The 17119-nt window shown below is 49.8% G+C and overlaps 1 protein-coding gene across 2 annotated transcripts in view; it reads right to left on the bottom strand.

The window, feature by feature from the left end:
• The window catches only part of Hwt (SH2 domain-containing adapter heavyweight), a 253722-nt gene that overhangs the window by 226502 nt on the left and 10101 nt on the right, over window positions 1-17119 (bottom strand). For both annotated transcript variants that reach the window (XM_077699734.1, XM_077699733.1), the window contains exon 2: window positions 2581-2681. In XM_077699734.1, coding sequence (XP_077555860.1) covers window positions 2581-2681 — 101 coding nt within the window. The remainder of the gene's footprint in view (window positions 1-2580; window positions 2682-17119) is intronic.

The following is a 17119-nucleotide window of genomic DNA, read 5'->3' on the forward strand; positions in this document are numbered from 1 at the left end:
GGTCGGCCCCCACTCGGCTCAAAGACGGGGTTCTCAGTCGCCCATTAAGGTCAAGTGCACAGACGGCCGCTATCGACAGCATGCAGCCACACTCGGCACGACACGACTTACCCTCGGGTTACATCGGCGAGCGGCCATGAGAACACAAAACGTACAAATAACAAGTATGCCCTCCAAATGTAAATCTCATTGGTGGCGCAGTAAAACGCCCTGCAGGCGATGTGGTGGGGGATGCAAGGCCGACGGTTTTATCATACAATACGCCTTGACAGCGGCGGCTCCGAGATTGCCATACACTGCACCCCTCCGGCAGGACTTAGCAATGGAATAGCTGACCACAGCTTGGTGGCGTGCTCACTTGATATCACCTTCCACCATTTTTTCCGAGTCTTTATTGCCCGCTTAAAGATGTCAATAAAACACAGCGTTGAGACAACCACATCTTCAGAGCGTTTGAAACGTTGTAAGAAGAAAGACGAACAGCAAACGATGCAGTTATTTGAAAGGTACAGTCATCGGCAAATAAAAGATCAATCATCATCATCATCATCACCACCACCACCACCACCATCATCATCATCATCATCATCATCATCATCATCATAATCATCCTACTACGCCCATTTTGCAGGCAAAGGTCTCTCCCATGGATCTCCATTTATCCCGGTCCTACTGCGACCAATTTATCCCCGCAAACTTCCTGATCTCATCTGCCCACCTAACTTTCTGCCGCCCCCTGCCACGCTTGCCTTCTCTAGGGATCCACTCTGTTACCCGTAATGACCAACCGTTATCTTGCCTTCGCATTACATGTCCTGCCCACGTCCATTTCTCCTCTTAATTTCTACTAATATGTCCTTAACACGCGTTTGTTCCACTCCGCTCTCTTCTTGTCCCTTAATGTTACACCTACCACCTTCCGTTCCACTCCCATGAATACGCCAATTAAATAAAACATGATCACAAAAATATGAGCCAGACCACACAAATAGCGGGATTCCTTTAAATGTAAGTCGAATTGACGCGTGACTTAACAAATTTCGAAAATGTGGCTTCACGAGTACACCACTCGCACGCCATTACTTGACGTCCAAGACAGTACTTTTCTACATTGCGTGTTCTGGTTCGTATTTTTGTGTTCGCATTTCATTTTTTCGTGACTGTACGCGACGTCAACCACGTTTTTTTTTTTTTGCGATTGTAGCAAACGTACACTGCTGATCGTTCCAAATCTCCGCCGAATAAATTTTGAACTGACGAAATATGTTTTTTTTTTTCGTGTTTGTGCACAACAGCGTACACGCACGCCACCAATTCGTCCCATTTTGCGCGAACATGGGTCACTGTGAGAGGGAAGATGAACACCTCCCTTTCCCTCCCACTTTTCAGGATGTGTTTTGCCATTTGCTCCGCACAGCGTGAGGCTGTTTCACGTGATGGCAAGCAGTATTGAAAAATACCCAGCCACAACTACTTGACAATGCGTCAGAGTTTTCATTTCGCCACGAGTTCCACGGACGTCTTTTTTTTTTTTTTGCGCTGTTGAGCTTGAAGGGAGGGGGAGAAGGGGGTAGGGGCACCTGTTGCCCGTACGACTGTATCACCAGTATCCGCCTGCACTTGCGGCATCTTGGTTCAGCAAAACGCAAGACGCCATGCTCTCCGCTGTAACGTTCGTGTAGAGATTCGCCTCACTGCTTATGTGTCGTGGTGCACGACGGTTTCGGCCACAGTTGTCGCATTTCTGCCGGGTATCCTTTCTATTTCCTCTCCAGTTACTCTTACTTCCCTACGCATGCTCGCTTCCCTATTAGCGTTGATCCTGCCTAAGAGCTCCACTTCTTTTCGTGCTAAGTTGCTTTCCTTATTTTTCTCCCGCTAAGCCCATCCATTCCAACGAGCTAGCCTTGCCTCGTTTGCCGGCTGAGGGATGCGGAAACCCGGTTGACACCTTTCACGCACAGCGGTGTGGGAGCGCCTATCTCCGCATGGGGAAAGCGCGAACGAAATTGCGTCTATAGGCACTCTGCGCGGCTGCATTTCCCTGTTCCCGTTTCTCCCTCTTCTGAATTTCTGTTCCCGTTTCTCCCTCTTCTGAATTTCGGCACTCTGTGCAAGTTCTCCCATTTTGCCGTCAACAAGCGCGACGCAATACGTGCAAGTCCAGCTGAAGCACTCTATAGCCACTTACTAGGCAACGAGTTGCTAGGCCGGAAGTTGAACCGTGCGTGAATAGGAGGGGGTGTCAGCCGGCTCCGTCCAGGTAAGCGGATGACCCTTCGGATGCAGGTCACTATAGTCCCACTGATCTCGGAGTTTGTTCGCGGATGTCAGTCACTCCCTTCTACGCGTGGGGTATTCACATACTACTGATGCGTGCGTGCATTAATCCCATAGGATGTGTTCTTGGTTAAGTGTGTCGTTGCAATGAATCACGCACCAGACGTGCCGTTCCAGAAGGGTACAAGACGTCGTTCGTGCCGTGGCCTATCTCTCACACAAACAGTGAGCCACCGTGGAGCGCGTATCGCGGTGCACGCGGTGAGTGCGGCCAGAGGCGGCGCAGTGGCGGCCACTGACCTGCGTGTCGTCCTGGGAGCGATGAGTCATCTTGTTGATGGCCCGCTCCTCGGCCACCGCCTCTAGCAGGTTGCTCTCGCTGTTGCACCGGATGGGCATGCCTGCACGGGCGAGTGGAGAGGAAGGAGAGGACAGACGGCGTTAATGACCACCCTCGGATCTCTAGGCACCCGTTACCGCTTCATTAACTAAATGGAGACGCGCTGTACATCCGCCTTTTGGCAGTGACCCACCTCGTTCGCTACACGCACGCCGCTGCAAACAAAGCGGCCGAAGTGCAGCTAACTGTCCCGCACCGCTACAGTACATACGCCCACGCTCACGCAACCGGTTGCCCAGAAAACGTCTACAATACGGATGACCAAGGACCCAAAAGGACCCAAAAAGCCATGTGTGTCTTTTTTAGTGTTCTCGTCCTTTGCAGTTTGTGTACTGTTGTTTTTATGGTGAACAGTACGTATCCAACTAGTCCAACTTAGAACCCTTATAAAGACTCTCCCTGCATCTCCCCCCCCCCCCCCCCCCCCCCATCACTTTTTTATATACCACTTAGGGCTACAATAAGCATATACGTGCGGAAAATGCATCGGATGCCTGCAACCTAGCTTGACGACACCTATTCAATTGCTACTCTCCTGACACGGATCAATATTAGGCTTTGAGATTATTTTCGTATAGTGCGTGAGGAGAGAAAAAAAATCGAAGCCGTTCCACTCAATGTGAAAGCGGTCGGAAGTGCAGAGCAGTGATTCGCCATAATGGGTGGTGGCGCCGATATATCCGCTCACTGATACCAACCATCAAGCTCTTCGCCACCCTGTCTCACTCCTCTCTTGATGAATATGCTATTCAAATTTCCCGCCTTCGCAGTGCTCGCGCGCACACTGCCTGAAACTGCGCCAGCGGGAATTCTGTTCTTTTTGTGCTTGCTTTAATGACGTATGGTGCAGCTGTTTTGCGTCATTTCGAACGCGCCATTTTTTTCTTGCGCGGCCGCTTTCTTTCTTTCTTTTTTTTTTGCTTACTATCGTAAAAACCCACCCAACGAGCGTTCCTAACTAAATGACCGCTGGGACTGCCGGTTATATACACATATTTCGCCTGAAATGTACCTGCAGTTTTCTTTGCGCTGAACAACGGGGAGATGTATGACAAGCGCCAGCGGTTCACGAGGTTCGAACGGTTATGACTATTTGAACCGCGTGGTTTTCGAAGCCTCAGCGTGACTCCCGGACGATGGTACACCAGGCTCTACTTGGGTAAATTATCTCGCTGCGCCGCCTGATTCCGGCAGTCGCTTGACATCGACCGTTAGCGAGCTACGACGACAAGGTAAGCCCATAAAGTGCTCTGGAATTAAAAATATCAAGAACATTTCGTCATGCAAAGGCGGACTATACCGGCGGAGCCGCAAATGGCCTGGTAAAAAAACTTATTGCAAACACTTTACTGCATCCCTCATTGTAACTTAGTAGCGACGGTCAGAGAGATTTCGTGGTCCATGTGACATACACTGATCGGCATACTCGTGACTGCATGCAGACACCTTTTTGGATAATTTCAAATAGATGCAAGCATTCCGCCGAGTGGTCGGTAGGGCCAAGATTAGTGTGGCATCGAAAACCAGATGTTTCGAAAACGAAGCGCGTAAAAACCACTCTCTCTTCGGTTCCAGCTCATCCACACTGAAATCACCGACTGCGATTACGGGGTCAGTGCCGCCGCAACTAACCACTGTCCGAGGACAGCCAGAGGACACCTAGGCATTTGACTTCTTAGGGGAATGCGAAATGCGAAATAATGCGAAAGCAATATCGTCCCATTAAACGACGCTGAGCGTCCAATCGAACGCCCCAAGGCGTTCTGCACAGCGCAGAGTGCCCTGGCTCGGTGGTGACTGCTGCGCCACGGGATGAGTGGAGCAGAAGCGACCGGAGTGCGAAACTTGGCGTCAGAAGAGCGGAAGTCGCAAAGCTTTTTTTCCAGGTGGTTCTGCGCACGCCCGGGCAATGCAAAGCAGCGCGAGCTTCTTTTCTTCGTGTTTTATTTGTGAGGCACGCGAACACTCCTCTTCTTTGTGTTTTGTTTCTGAAACACACGCAATGAAATGCGTAGCAGCCAATGGGAATTCAGGTGCGCTCCTTTTTAAAAAAAATGTTTTATTCCGGGATTCACGAAGATTTCACTTACGTCATATCCGTCACGGAAATGACGCCAGTACAACGAAGCAAGCAGCCTGTAAAGGGTGCACTCCTGCACACAGGGTCTTCTTGCGGGGAAGCAACCTTTAGTAGTAAAGAGTACGTTATATTTAGGGTTGTTCGTTTTCAGGTTTTATATTTTAACACGAAAGTGTATTATCCCGAGATACACCACGGAAAAGACACCAGTACACCTTTGCCGAAGCGACCCGCCAGCAGGACGTCGCTCGCCACGCACACCCACAAGACAGCCGCCGACCCGCAAGTCATGCTCAGCTGCAGATATCGCTGCACATTTCATTTTTATGTTTTACCGATTCCGATGATATAGGAATCACCCACAGCTCTGTGTGTGTGTGTGTGTGTGTGTGTGTGTGTGTGTGTGTGTGTGTGTGTGTGTGTGTGTGTGTGTGTGTGTGTGTGTGTGTGTGTGTGTGTGTGTGTGTGTGTGTGTGTGTGTGTGTGTGTGTGTGTGTGTGTGTGTGTGTGTGTGTGTGTGTGTGTGTGTGTGTGTGTGTGTGTGTGTGTGTGTGTGTGTGTGTGTGTGTGTGTGTGTGTGTGTGTGTGTGTGTGTGTGTGTGTGTGTGTGTGTGTGTGTGTGTGTGTGTGTGTGTGTGTGTGTGTGTGTGTGTGTGTGTGTGTGTGTGTGTGTGTGTGTGTGTGTGTGTGTGTGTGTGTGTGTGTGTGTGTGTGTGTGTGTGTGTGTGTGTGTGTGTGTGTGTGTGTGTGTGTGTGTGTGTGTGTGTGTGTGTGTGTGTGTGTGTGTGTGTGTGTGTGTGTGTGTGTGTGTGTGTGTGTGTGTGTGTGTGTGTGTGTGTGTGTGTGTGTGTGTGTGTGTGTGTGTGTGTGTGTGTGTGTGTGTGTGTGTGTGTGTGTGTGTGTGTGTGTGTGTGTGTGTGTGTGTGTGTGTGTGTGTGTGTGTGTGTGTGTGTGTGTGTGTGTGTGTGTGTGTGTGTGTGTGTGTGTGTGTGTGTGTGTGTGTGTGTGTGTGTGTGTGTGTGTGTGTGTGTGTGTGTGTGTGTGTGTGTGTGTGTGTGTGTGTGTGTGTGTGTGTGTGTGTGTGGTGTGTGTGTGTGTGTGTGTGTGTGTGTGTGTGTGTGTGTGTGTGTGTGTGTGTGTGTGTGTGTGTGTGTGTGTGTGTGTGTGTGTGTGTGTGTGTGTGTGTGTGTGTGTGTGTGTGTGTGTGTGTGTGTGTGTGTGTGTGTGTGTGTGTGTGTGTGTGTGTGTGTGTGTGTGTGTGTGTGTGTGTGTGTGTGTGTGTGTGTGTGTGTGTGTGTGTGTGTGTGTGTGTGTGTGTGTGTGTGTGTGTGTGTGTGTGTGTGTGTGTGTGTGTGTGTGTGTGTGTGTGTGTGTGTGTGTGTGTGTGTTTCTGATGGAGGCGAAAAGCAAAAACGCCCGTGTGTACGAGATTTCGGCGCACGATAAAGATCCCCAGGTGGTCAAAATTAATCCGGAGCCCTCCACTACGGCGCGCCTCATCGCCTGCGTTGCGTCGGCGCGTTAAACCCCACAATCAATCAATCAATCAATCAATCAATCAGTGCGTGCGTGCGTGCGTGCGTGCGTGCGTGCGCGTGCGCGTGCGTGTGTGCGTGTGCGTGTGCGTGTGTGTGTGTGTGTGTGTGTGTGTGTGTGTGTGTGTGTGTGTGTGTGTGTGTGTGTTACCTTTTTGAAGTTTGTTCTAGTAACGATGCAATGGAAAACGTCGCAGCAGCCGTCGCACTGCTACAAGGAGCGCCGCGACGCCGGCTTTGTCGTTCAGCCATGCATGGCACGCCCGCTTCTTTTGGATTATTCGATCAATTACGAGGTTTAACACGCCGGCGCTATGCAGACGACGAGGTGCGCCATAGTGAAGGGCTCCGGATTAGCTTTGACCACCCGGAGATCTTTAAGGTGCGCCGAAATCTCGAACACACGGGTGTTTTCGCTTTTCGCCTCTATTCTCTTAGATTATTCCTCTAAGTCCAGCGCAGCGAAATGTAGCAGGTTTACCAAGTGTAACGTACTATTCAACGCCCATATATGCTATGTCTCACTGTGCGCTAGTGCTTAGGGCGCCACTCTATAATTATAGAGACTTAATTGTCCAGTCACGACGACGAAAGTAAGCGCACACGGTTACGAATAAGCAAATATAGGAGACAAGCACAATCAGGAAAAAAAATCGTGTGATTGTTTTGTCACATATTCCGAAACGTGTATTATTTTGTGACACCGTTCGGCCCGCTGTTTAAGATCGAAGCACCGTTCTCTTCCGGGTTCCGCTCGTACGCGAGCAATCAACTAAATGCTACAACACCGAAATGGTAAACGCTTCAGCGCTGTTGTGCAATTGCTGGTGCGGATATCGGTGCGATCAGGCGCTGCAGAAAAAAAACTACTAAGCGCCGCGCTCGTGGTGTTCAGCGTGCATGCGCAAAGACGGCACACGCCCATTCGACAGCGGCCTCCGCGCAGCGTGCACACGATAGCGGAACGAACACCTCACAGGTAAGAGAACGCCTGAGAGGTGCCCTCAACGCCCAATAGGTCCTTTATATGCTTCTCTTTTCCGTTAAAATGGGTATTTGGTAGCCTTTGTGATGTTGTAGTGAGATCTTTAATTTTATCGAATAATTTTCAAAACGTATCAACCGTCGTACTAAGGCACAGCGAGAAGGCTTTCTTATCTACAGGGTGTTCACGCGGCCCAGGCATGCAATTCGGTTAAGTGGGCCTTTGTGAACGACGAGGCCCCGGTTATTTCCGTCGGCTCCTTAACACGCGCCTATATACCGGCGCCGAGCAATGATAGAAAACCAGTCGGCTGCGCGAAAACAGGGGCCGACCGTCCTTATTGTGCGACTGCAGATCGGCGCGTGCGAAAATTCACTCACTCAATCATTCACACACTCACGCAAGCACACACACACACAAACGCGTGCAGGCACACGGGTATACAGCGAACGAGACGCAAAGACATGAAAGGGGACAAGGGAAGAAACGAGCTGTGCGTTAAACGAAAAATAGATAAGGTGCTTCCGGTAATGATGTGTGCTTGTTCCTGCACTTGTTAACACCACGCACATTGATCACACCCCAGGGACACCTCGAGCGCCCCTAAATCGGGGGCAATTTGTAAGCCAGCTATCCGCATAGCTCACCACTTCCCTATCCCAGTTCCGAAATACGAAGGACGAAACACGCGATGTTTGGCGGAAGAAAGAGGCGAAATTCGGCCGCAGACCAAAAATCGCTCGTTTCGTTCTATCAGAGTTCTATGTACAGTCGGTAAAACGCTTGTCTATAACAGCGATTTCAACTTCAACCAGCTACATCCGAAAACTGCCGAAACATACTCGTTCCAAACATGTCGGAGGCAAAAGCGAAGGGCTAAGACTTCAGAATTCCGCACTACTTTTATTCAAATCCCGCACCGGCGGGGCAGGATAAGGCTGAGAGTACGAAAGCCGTGTTATAGACAAGCCTTTTACCGGCTGTACAATGGTGATCTCGCTAAGGGTGAACACGGGAGCGCGTGGCCGCCGGTACTATCAGAGCAGCCTAGCGTGCCCAGCGCGAACCATCACGCATGCGCTGTGCGGGCCGAGCGGTATTTTGCTTTCAGCGCGCGCATCGCGTCATCGGAGCGTCTGCTCGTCGTCTGCTATGTTGCGTCTCGTCTGCTAATGGTACCTTGCTTTGATCCACGATTCCTGGATTCTTGCATAAAAACGCCCAAATATAAAAAGGTAAAGGATGATAGTTTTCTCCCATATATTGAATGAAGGTCGTAGCGCCTGCGCGCCCCCTTTGAGTGACCACCTTCGAAGCCTTGAATTGCGTGCCTATGTGCATTTAAAGGACTTTTTTAAGCACTTGCAAAAATTAAGTGTTGTTAAAATCTGCGTGATCTTTTGACAAAGACTGTTTGAAACAAGTGGGCGAGTTACGCTGCTGTGCCGAAACTATTGTATTGGAGCTGAAGAAGGAATTACCGCTCACACGGAAAAAATTTTCATGTGGATTCTAGTTTCCACTCATTCATACAGTGGCTGATAGCTCCCGCGCTACGACGCGCAGACGCTCCGATGACGCAGTGCGCGCGCTGAAAGCATAAGGTCTCCTCGATTTGGCTGCACTTTGTGCACTAGTACACAAAAGTGTCGTGCAAGTGCAGTGCCAGTTCTTTCAGCGCGAGTGCAGCCGTACACTAGCACTTTCGGTGCAGGAGCCAAATCGAGGGCAAAAGTCGCAAAAGTGCACAAACGTCGTCTGCTGCAATCCGTGTTTGCGCGCTCGCGTTTTTTTTAATGGCGTCACCCTGCACTCACCTTGTGTTTCGTACACAAATGCACTACCTTGTTGCACGTGACGACCGTTCTCGTCTAAAACGGGAAACGCTGTCGTTTCCACTCCGTTTACTGACACAAGTATCATGTTAGAGCCGTCTGCTACGGTGGGCACAAAAAAAAATAAAAAAACGCGCCAGAGCACGCTGCACCTTGCACGAGACGAGAACTTGCACAGAGGCTAGTGCAGAAGTGTAGAACTCGTGCAGCACTGCGTCAAATCGAGTACCGAAGTGCAGGTAACGCGAGCTGCACTGGCAAATCGAGTGCGAGAGTGCTACACTGCCTCAACTGGTGCAGAAAGTGTAGCCAAATCGAGGAGACCAATAGTCTCGCTCGGCACGCACAGCGCATGCGTGATGTTTCGCGCTGGGCACGGTAGGCTGCTCTGATGGTACCGGCGGCCACGCGCTCCCGTGTTCACCGAGATCACCACTGTACAGTAGAAGGCGCCGCCGTTCCAAGTTGGTCGCGACGTGCAAGATGGCCGCCGGCTCTCCCACAGACAAAAATATTTCCTATTTACTTTCTAATTAAGCAGGGAAAAGTGTCGTCGCCATTGTTTGAGTTAAACGAAAGACCACAACATTCGATGTTCGTGCAAAGTTTGAACTCGAACGGGAAAGCGGTTTGCTCAGGAAAAAAACTGCAAAGACGCTCATTTATCGTCGTCACTTCCTGGAGAGAGAGAGAGAGAGAGAGAGAGAGAGAGAGAGAGAGAGAGAGAGAGAGAGAGAGAGAGAGAGAGAGAGAGAGAGGAGGAGGGAGGGGGGGAGGGATGGAGGGAGGGAGAGATAGACAGCATTTAATGAATGCCAACTTCCCCATTCAAGCTAACACTTCTGTGAAATTTGAGAAGCCCTCAAGCCACAAAACAACCAGAGCAGGCAGCTCCTACAGGAGAGCTGTTCTTTTTCAAACAGCGCTTCTAAAGGAAACTCAGAGGGCATATAGCCCCCGCTCTTTCCCCCCTTCCTGTAAACGCGCGGCTGGTAATTCGGCCAGCCCACGCTGCCTGCATGCAACCCGATCCCGACCCAGCGGCTGAGGCGTACTACGTGGAGGGAGTCACACATCTGGCCCGTCTTATCAGGGCGCCAAGGTTCGCGCCGGAGCACAGCCCAGATCGGTTTCAGTGCAGGGTCGAGTGCGCCGCGTTTTCCCCCGCAATCTTCACCCGCACCTAGTCACTTGTAAGGTAAGAAGGCCAGAGATACGCACAGGATAGCCTGCACACATCTGCGTAAAGGGCTAGTTGTCGTCACTCCAGTAACGCTCTTCAACAGCGCCGTCTCGAGGACAACTGATCGACGAAAAATGGGAAGAGAAAAGAGTCAGTCAGTGGATGAAAAAGCGTGCAGGCATTGTGATGAGGGTGACGGCGCCGTTTCACCGCAGTATATTATGACCGCGCTCGGCCGGAGGCGTTTGGGGGTGCGTCACTCAGCTCCGAAGCCGAAAGAGGAAACTCGTTTCACCAAAGACGGCCAGGCGACGACGGATACCAGCGGCCGGGCAAAGAACGAGGGCGGCAGATAGCGCCCGGAGCAAACAACGGAGCTGGCCAGACACAGTCGCGTTTGTAAATAGATTGCGTAACTGCGAAGTTGGAAGGCGACAATGAAACCGACGTCTGCTGATTGGGAGCAGAGCTGGGGCTGCTGGAGTCGAGCCGAACTATCACCTCGTGTTTATACAGGAATGCAAAGGGCACGGCAGTTCGACGGACACGCACACTGGGCGTGGCTTCTCGCGTCGCTACGGTAGCGGCGGCCGCACAGTTATAAGCTATTGCAGGGACCACGAAGACGGAATACAAGTTTGGCTCATTCAAAAGATTGCTTTGTCCCGAGAACAAGGATGTCAGCGTTTACGCGAACTTCAAGCAATTAGTCCAGACAATTGCAAAGAAAGTAGATGAAGTATAGCGGCGACTCACCAGCTACATTCTTGCCAGGTCCTTATGACGTCACAGGGATTTCTTTGCGCGACTCGCGGCCGCCGATCAAAGCCACCGCAAAGAAACATGGCGACTCTATTGTACTGATACCTCCAGTTCCATGATGCAGAATTAGTACAACGCTAACATGCGTGCTGTTTTTCATATTTCATGTACAGTCAAACTCGTTTATAGCGAACTGCAATATGCACCGCAATTAGTTCGATATATCCAATAGTTCGATATAGCCGAACCCGCCTATAACGAGCTTATTGTTAAGAGTTCGTAAGCCGCGGGAGCCCCCCGCCCCCTCCCCAACTCCGCCTTCCGCTAATGCAGAAACGAACACAGTACAGTAGCCATTACCAGACCAAAATAATCCATTTATTGCAAGTATCAAAGCTACTTTCCGCCTTAACTGCCCACGTTGCAAAAAAAAAACGGTGATTTTTGTTTTCACTTTCGTTTTGGCGGCTTCAACTACCATAGCATTCTCTACACGAAACATTGTTTGTACCAGTTCGAGTCCGTGTCCTCAAAAATCTAAGAAGCATTGGCGGAGCACATCGACTGCCGAAAGCGCTTCATTATAAGCGTCGGACTGGCGACATCATCGGGAACGCTGGCGAACTCTTCCCACAGTTCACCGATGCTGCTGTCTTGGTCCGCACTCACTGACTGGGCGGGTTCCGTCGCGAGTCCCGCGCATCGGAAACAGTTCCGGAAAGTATTGGGCGTCACGTCGCTCCGTGCGAGGCGCAATGTCTCAGTCGCGGCTCTTGCTCCGTGGTCGCGGCCAATCCACATCTCAATCGCCGCTGCGAGATCATGCATTTCGGCGGCCATTCTAGGCGCCCAAAGTTCGCTATATCGGATATGAACTTCGTTATAAGGAATATGTGTCCCATGTATTTCCGTAACTGAATTATTTTTGTTCGATATATAGCATAATTCGTTCTATCCGGGTTCGTTATAACCGGGTTTGACTGTACTACGTCACGGCTGATGTCGTGCAGCGCGAAATTTGAAAATTTTCCCCCCATATTTCGTATCTGCTCTGGGCAAAAAAAAAAAAAAAAGAAACTCCGTCGGGGATAGAATGCAGTTCGAGTAACCATAACTTGGTTCTTTCAAAGTAAACAAGATTCTGTTTTAGTGTTTGTGACTCGGCACGGTGGCTCAGTGGCTATGGTGTTGTGCTGCTCAGCCCGGCCGCGGTGGCTGCTTTTATGATGGAGGCGAAAAGCGAACACGCCCCTGTGTTCGAGATTGCGGCGCACGGTAAATATTCCCAGGTGGTCAAAATTAATCCGGAGCCCTCCACTACGGCGTGCCTCATAGCCCGGGTGCAGCGTCGGCGCGTTAAACCTCCTAATCGACCAGTGTTTGTGACCTCTCTAACTCTATGGCCGCTGGATGCCGCTTCGCAGGGACAGGCAGCAGCACAAGACCGCCTATTCGTTGTCTTGGACAGCAGAATCCATACTGATAACTGCTCTTGAGGACAAATTTACCGTAAAAACCCGCGTATAATACGAGGTTTTTTTCCGAATTTTACTATGTAAAATTTGTGCCTCGTATTATATGTGGATCCCGAAGTTTTCAGCCGAAAATTTGCACTTTTGGTTTCAGCGGAGGGTGCGCCATCTTGCGGTGGCGTTAGCTGGCTGCTGCTTCTCTCAGCTGGCGCCATTTTGATTATTTTGACCCCGCGAAGGATCTAGGCACGTTCACCGCAAGTCTATCACGATGTCGGGTGCACGAAAACAGTATTCGGCTGCAATTAAAAGTTATTTTATGTGCCGAGACCATCAGGAATCGCGCCGCAGGACGGCAGTTCGGCGTCACCGAAGGCAGCATTCGTGGGTGGAGAAAGCAACTGGTGCTTGAGTGGATAAAGTCTGTGTGGTGTCGGCAGCCTGGAGCACTGTTGGGGATTCCCCTCAGTGTTCGTGTTGGACGCCTTTCGCTGCCACCTGGCCGATTTCGTGAAGAAGTTGCGCGAACCCCGCACCGAACTCATTGTCATGCCAGGAGGAATGACATCCCAGCTGCAACCGCTAGACGTTTGCATCAACAAGCCTTTCAAAGACTGCATCAGGTCCTGCTACCAAGAGTGGATGAGGTCAGGAGACCCGTAAGTGACAGCTACCGAATGGCTGACGCGGATTTCTCCAGCGGTGCTTTGTGGCTGGATCGTGGATGCGTGGGACAGCATACCAGAGGAGCTCGTCAGTCGCTCTTTTAAGAAATGCGGCATCTGGAACGCCCTTGATGGCACTGAGGACCACTTTCTGTGGGAAGACATTTCCGACAAGGCGACTTCAGGAGACAGCGGCAGCGAACCTGACGATGACTGAACGGACGTCGGGAGACAGTGCCAGCGAAACCTGACAATGACTGAATGGTAACTGCAGTGCAAATAAATGTTTTATGTGCTCTTTACGTCGCATTATATGTGGATGAAAACTTTTTTTCTGATTTTGCTGTCCCCGAATTACACCTCGTATTATACGCGGGTCCGTATTATACGCGGGTTTTTACGGTAGTTTTGTCCATATTGTTAAAACGCGAACCTTTGTCGCATGCAGCCTGAGTCAAAGTCAGCCCAAAATCCAAACTGACTGCTTCGACCATGGGCCCTATTCTCGGCTGAATAGATATAGTCCCTAGAATATATATATATATATATATATATATATATATATATATATATATATATATATATATATATATATATATATATATATATATATATATATATATATATATATATATATATATATATATATATATATATACTCTAGGCAGCATAAATTCACCGTGAACTGTGAATTCGCCGGAAGCCTTCTCTGATTGGCTTTCAGTAGTGGTCACCTGCTTCTGGCTGACAAGGCGGCTGTATGTGCTTTCGTCATTTTGACGTTTCATGACGTTTACTAGCCCGATTTCTTTATAGTGAAAGCGCATAATTATTGGCCGCCAATGAAAAACTAGACGAAATTCAGCGGGCACGACCACGGAGTAGGCGCGACAACGTAGGCCCGTCTTTGCTATTCAACAACAAAATGACTTGTAAGTCACGCGCTCCCTGTGATTGGCTGAGAAGAGGTGACGTAATATAAACAGTTAGCGGGAACGTTTACGTCACACATTGGGAACTTTTCAGCCTGCGTAAAAGTGACGTGACGTGGCGTAACAGCTTGCCAATGGCGGCTGCCGTCGGCGGCTGTCGGGAAAGAGGGCCCTCTTGCCTGGCATGACGGGCATCAACGGACATAGCGAGCCAATACAGAGCTGACCGTCTTCGACAGTCCGCTCCGGTACCGGCGGTGCGCTCAGCGAAACTAGGCGCGCAACGCATGCGCAATGGCGCTCCCGCTTGCTATCGGAGCTGAGCGGACTGTAAAAAACGGTCAGCTAAATAAAGAGTTCAGCTGTTGAAAGATTGCACTCAAGTTCGAATCGGTGCATTGAGTGCGCGGCCACCGAGTGCGTTGCCACCAAGCCACATACTGTTTGCACTAACTGGGCGGAATTCCCAAGCTGCAATCAGCAGGCATGCTCCCAGCTAAAGCTCTACAAAGAATTTACGCATCAGTACAAACACGAGCGAAAACAAGCCCCCCCCCCCCCCCCTTTATATCTCCGGCCAGAAACAGTAGTCCGCAGATCAAAGCCGGATCTGGCATGTGGGCGCAAGGTGGTGGGGGAGTCGTGTGTGCCCCGGCGTCACTAAGGGATAGACTATACGCCGGAAAACGCGGGATGAAAAATATATGCGCGCGGTCTCGCTCACCGAGCGGTAATTGGAAGCAGAAGCGCAAAGGCGCGTGACAGACCAAGAATCAGATCGCACGCCGGTTCCGCTTACGCCACTATTCGCAACTGCTTACCACAGGAAAACGCAACGCCCGAGATCGAAGAAGGCGGAACCGTGCAACGCGAGGCGACGCTCCGCTTTTAAAAACTGCTCGGTCAAGTTGCGTGCTCGTAACAAGAAGAATTCGCAGCATACGTCGTGCAGTTCGCAGTCTGCGCAACGTGCAACAACTGCAGTTCTTGAAATTTATGCAAATAAGAAAAAAGCAGCTTAGAATAAGCTTCAATTTGGATTTGCTGTCTGTACTGCAATACGGACGTCGTAATACCGTTCGTATTACAATACTTCTCGTGTTCTCCCTCCATGGTCGCCTTGTACATATAGGCCTAACCGTATGAAAACCGTACATATAGGCATGAAACTGGAAGCCTAACCGTGCCCATAATTACAAGTGAATAAAAAATAAAGAATATGTAGCGGGAAGCGAATCCAGTATGGCCTAATAAAAGAACGCCTAGGACGAAGTTACACTTTTTTTTTCGAAAATATCCACAAAAAAATTCACGCATCTCCACGAAGTGAATCATGACGAGTGGGCGAAGCACTGGGGATCGTTCTTACCGTAAATCACCCGTGGCATTGCCCACTCGCGCATTTAAATGAGTGACAACGCGTGTGTACAGTATATACAATTCCAATCCAATCCAATCCGTTACAATTCAATTTTATCCAATCTAATCCCAATCCAATCCAATGCTCATCGTGCATGCACTGCATGCATCGACTCTGCGACGGCTTCGCCATCCCAGCCGACTTCGTCATGCGGTGGAAAAGACACCGACCACGTATTACAATAGAGGTGGCGACACAGACGACAATGCAGCTCTTTCGGGAAACCAATCGACCAGCGCTACCCCCGCAGACTACCAACACGGCCCCTAACGTCTCCTCCGTCAACCCCTTCCGTACACGCTGTTCCGTACTTCGCAACGATGTTATTAGGCCGTGCATTACCAGGAGGAGTCTGTTCGAACGCGCGGCAGACATCACCAGACCGCAACATCCCAGTGGAAACTTCATCTCGGTAGCTTCCATGGAGACACGTCCTCCCATCCTCCACGTGTCCTTTCTCGGCCTCTTCAATAAAGCTCCTTCCTTCCCTCCAGCACAACATCAAAAGTGTTTCTAACGCTTGTGCGCGGTTCTGTATCTCGACGTCAATAAAGAAGCCTACGACAATGTTACCCAAGAACCTATCGTCACTTCCCAACAAGAAGCCAAAATTGGCAGGCGCGTCGCGTCTTTCCATTGACCCAAAATTTTGGGTGTTTCACGCTCCGAAGCTAAACCTGCACTCTTAAAAAAAGGTCGTGGTACTTACTAATGGAACACTAACTAGTTATTCGTCCCAGCATAAACTAGATACTTCGTTGATTTTACTAACTAGCCATGCATAACTTAGTAAAAAGCTACGCGTGACAATGTGGATCGGCTGAGCGTGCCGCGCGACAGACACATTCAACACGCACATATTCAACACGCTTAGACAACCAACAAATAAATTGAGCTATAAACCAACGGAATGCACGAGGAGAGCGAGTACAACTTAGTTACCTTACAAATACGCCTGCTTCTCTTGCTTTTATAGACAGCATCGGAAAGTCATTTGATACAGTTTAGTGGGCTTGTCGCAAAATCAAACATTGTAGCGATAATTTTAAAATTATGCATTTTAATTGGAGCATATACAAGTCAGCATGCGGATTTGCAAAAACTTTTTAATCGTAAGTTGGAGTCGGAAAAGCGCTGTAGATATTACGTTCAATAATTCATAGAATTTTGGTACTGTCAGTAAATGTTAGTATCAAACAAGCCGCAGCTACTAAGTGCACGGTCTAGACTATAGTCTAGACCGTGCACTTAGTGGCAGGACCTACGTACCGTCCTGGAGGGTAGTAAAGTTCGTAAGGAGTTAGTAAATACAGCCGTTACTACCCTTTTACGAGCTTTCGTGTTATGAGTGTGGGATATGAGGCGCGTCGTGGTGGAGGACTCAGATTAATTTCGGACCCCTGAGAAATTTTTGAGGATGCTCCAAAATCTCGACACACAGGCGCCGCATGCCGTTATTCGCTTCCATCAGAAAGAAACCATTTCGACTGAGGCGAACACTTTAAGCTCGACGAGCTGTACTGGAACCGTTTCTACACTAACAGAGCAGGACATCGCCGGGTACTACCGC

The sequence above is a fragment of the Haemaphysalis longicornis genome, unplaced genomic scaffold (assembly GCF_048455015.1).
Source record: "Haemaphysalis longicornis isolate Haplotype H1 unplaced genomic scaffold, Haemaphysalis longicornis Haplotype H1 scaffold_2, whole genome shotgun sequence".
NCBI classification, from domain to species: domain Eukaryota; kingdom Metazoa; phylum Arthropoda; class Arachnida; order Ixodida; family Ixodidae; genus Haemaphysalis; species Haemaphysalis longicornis.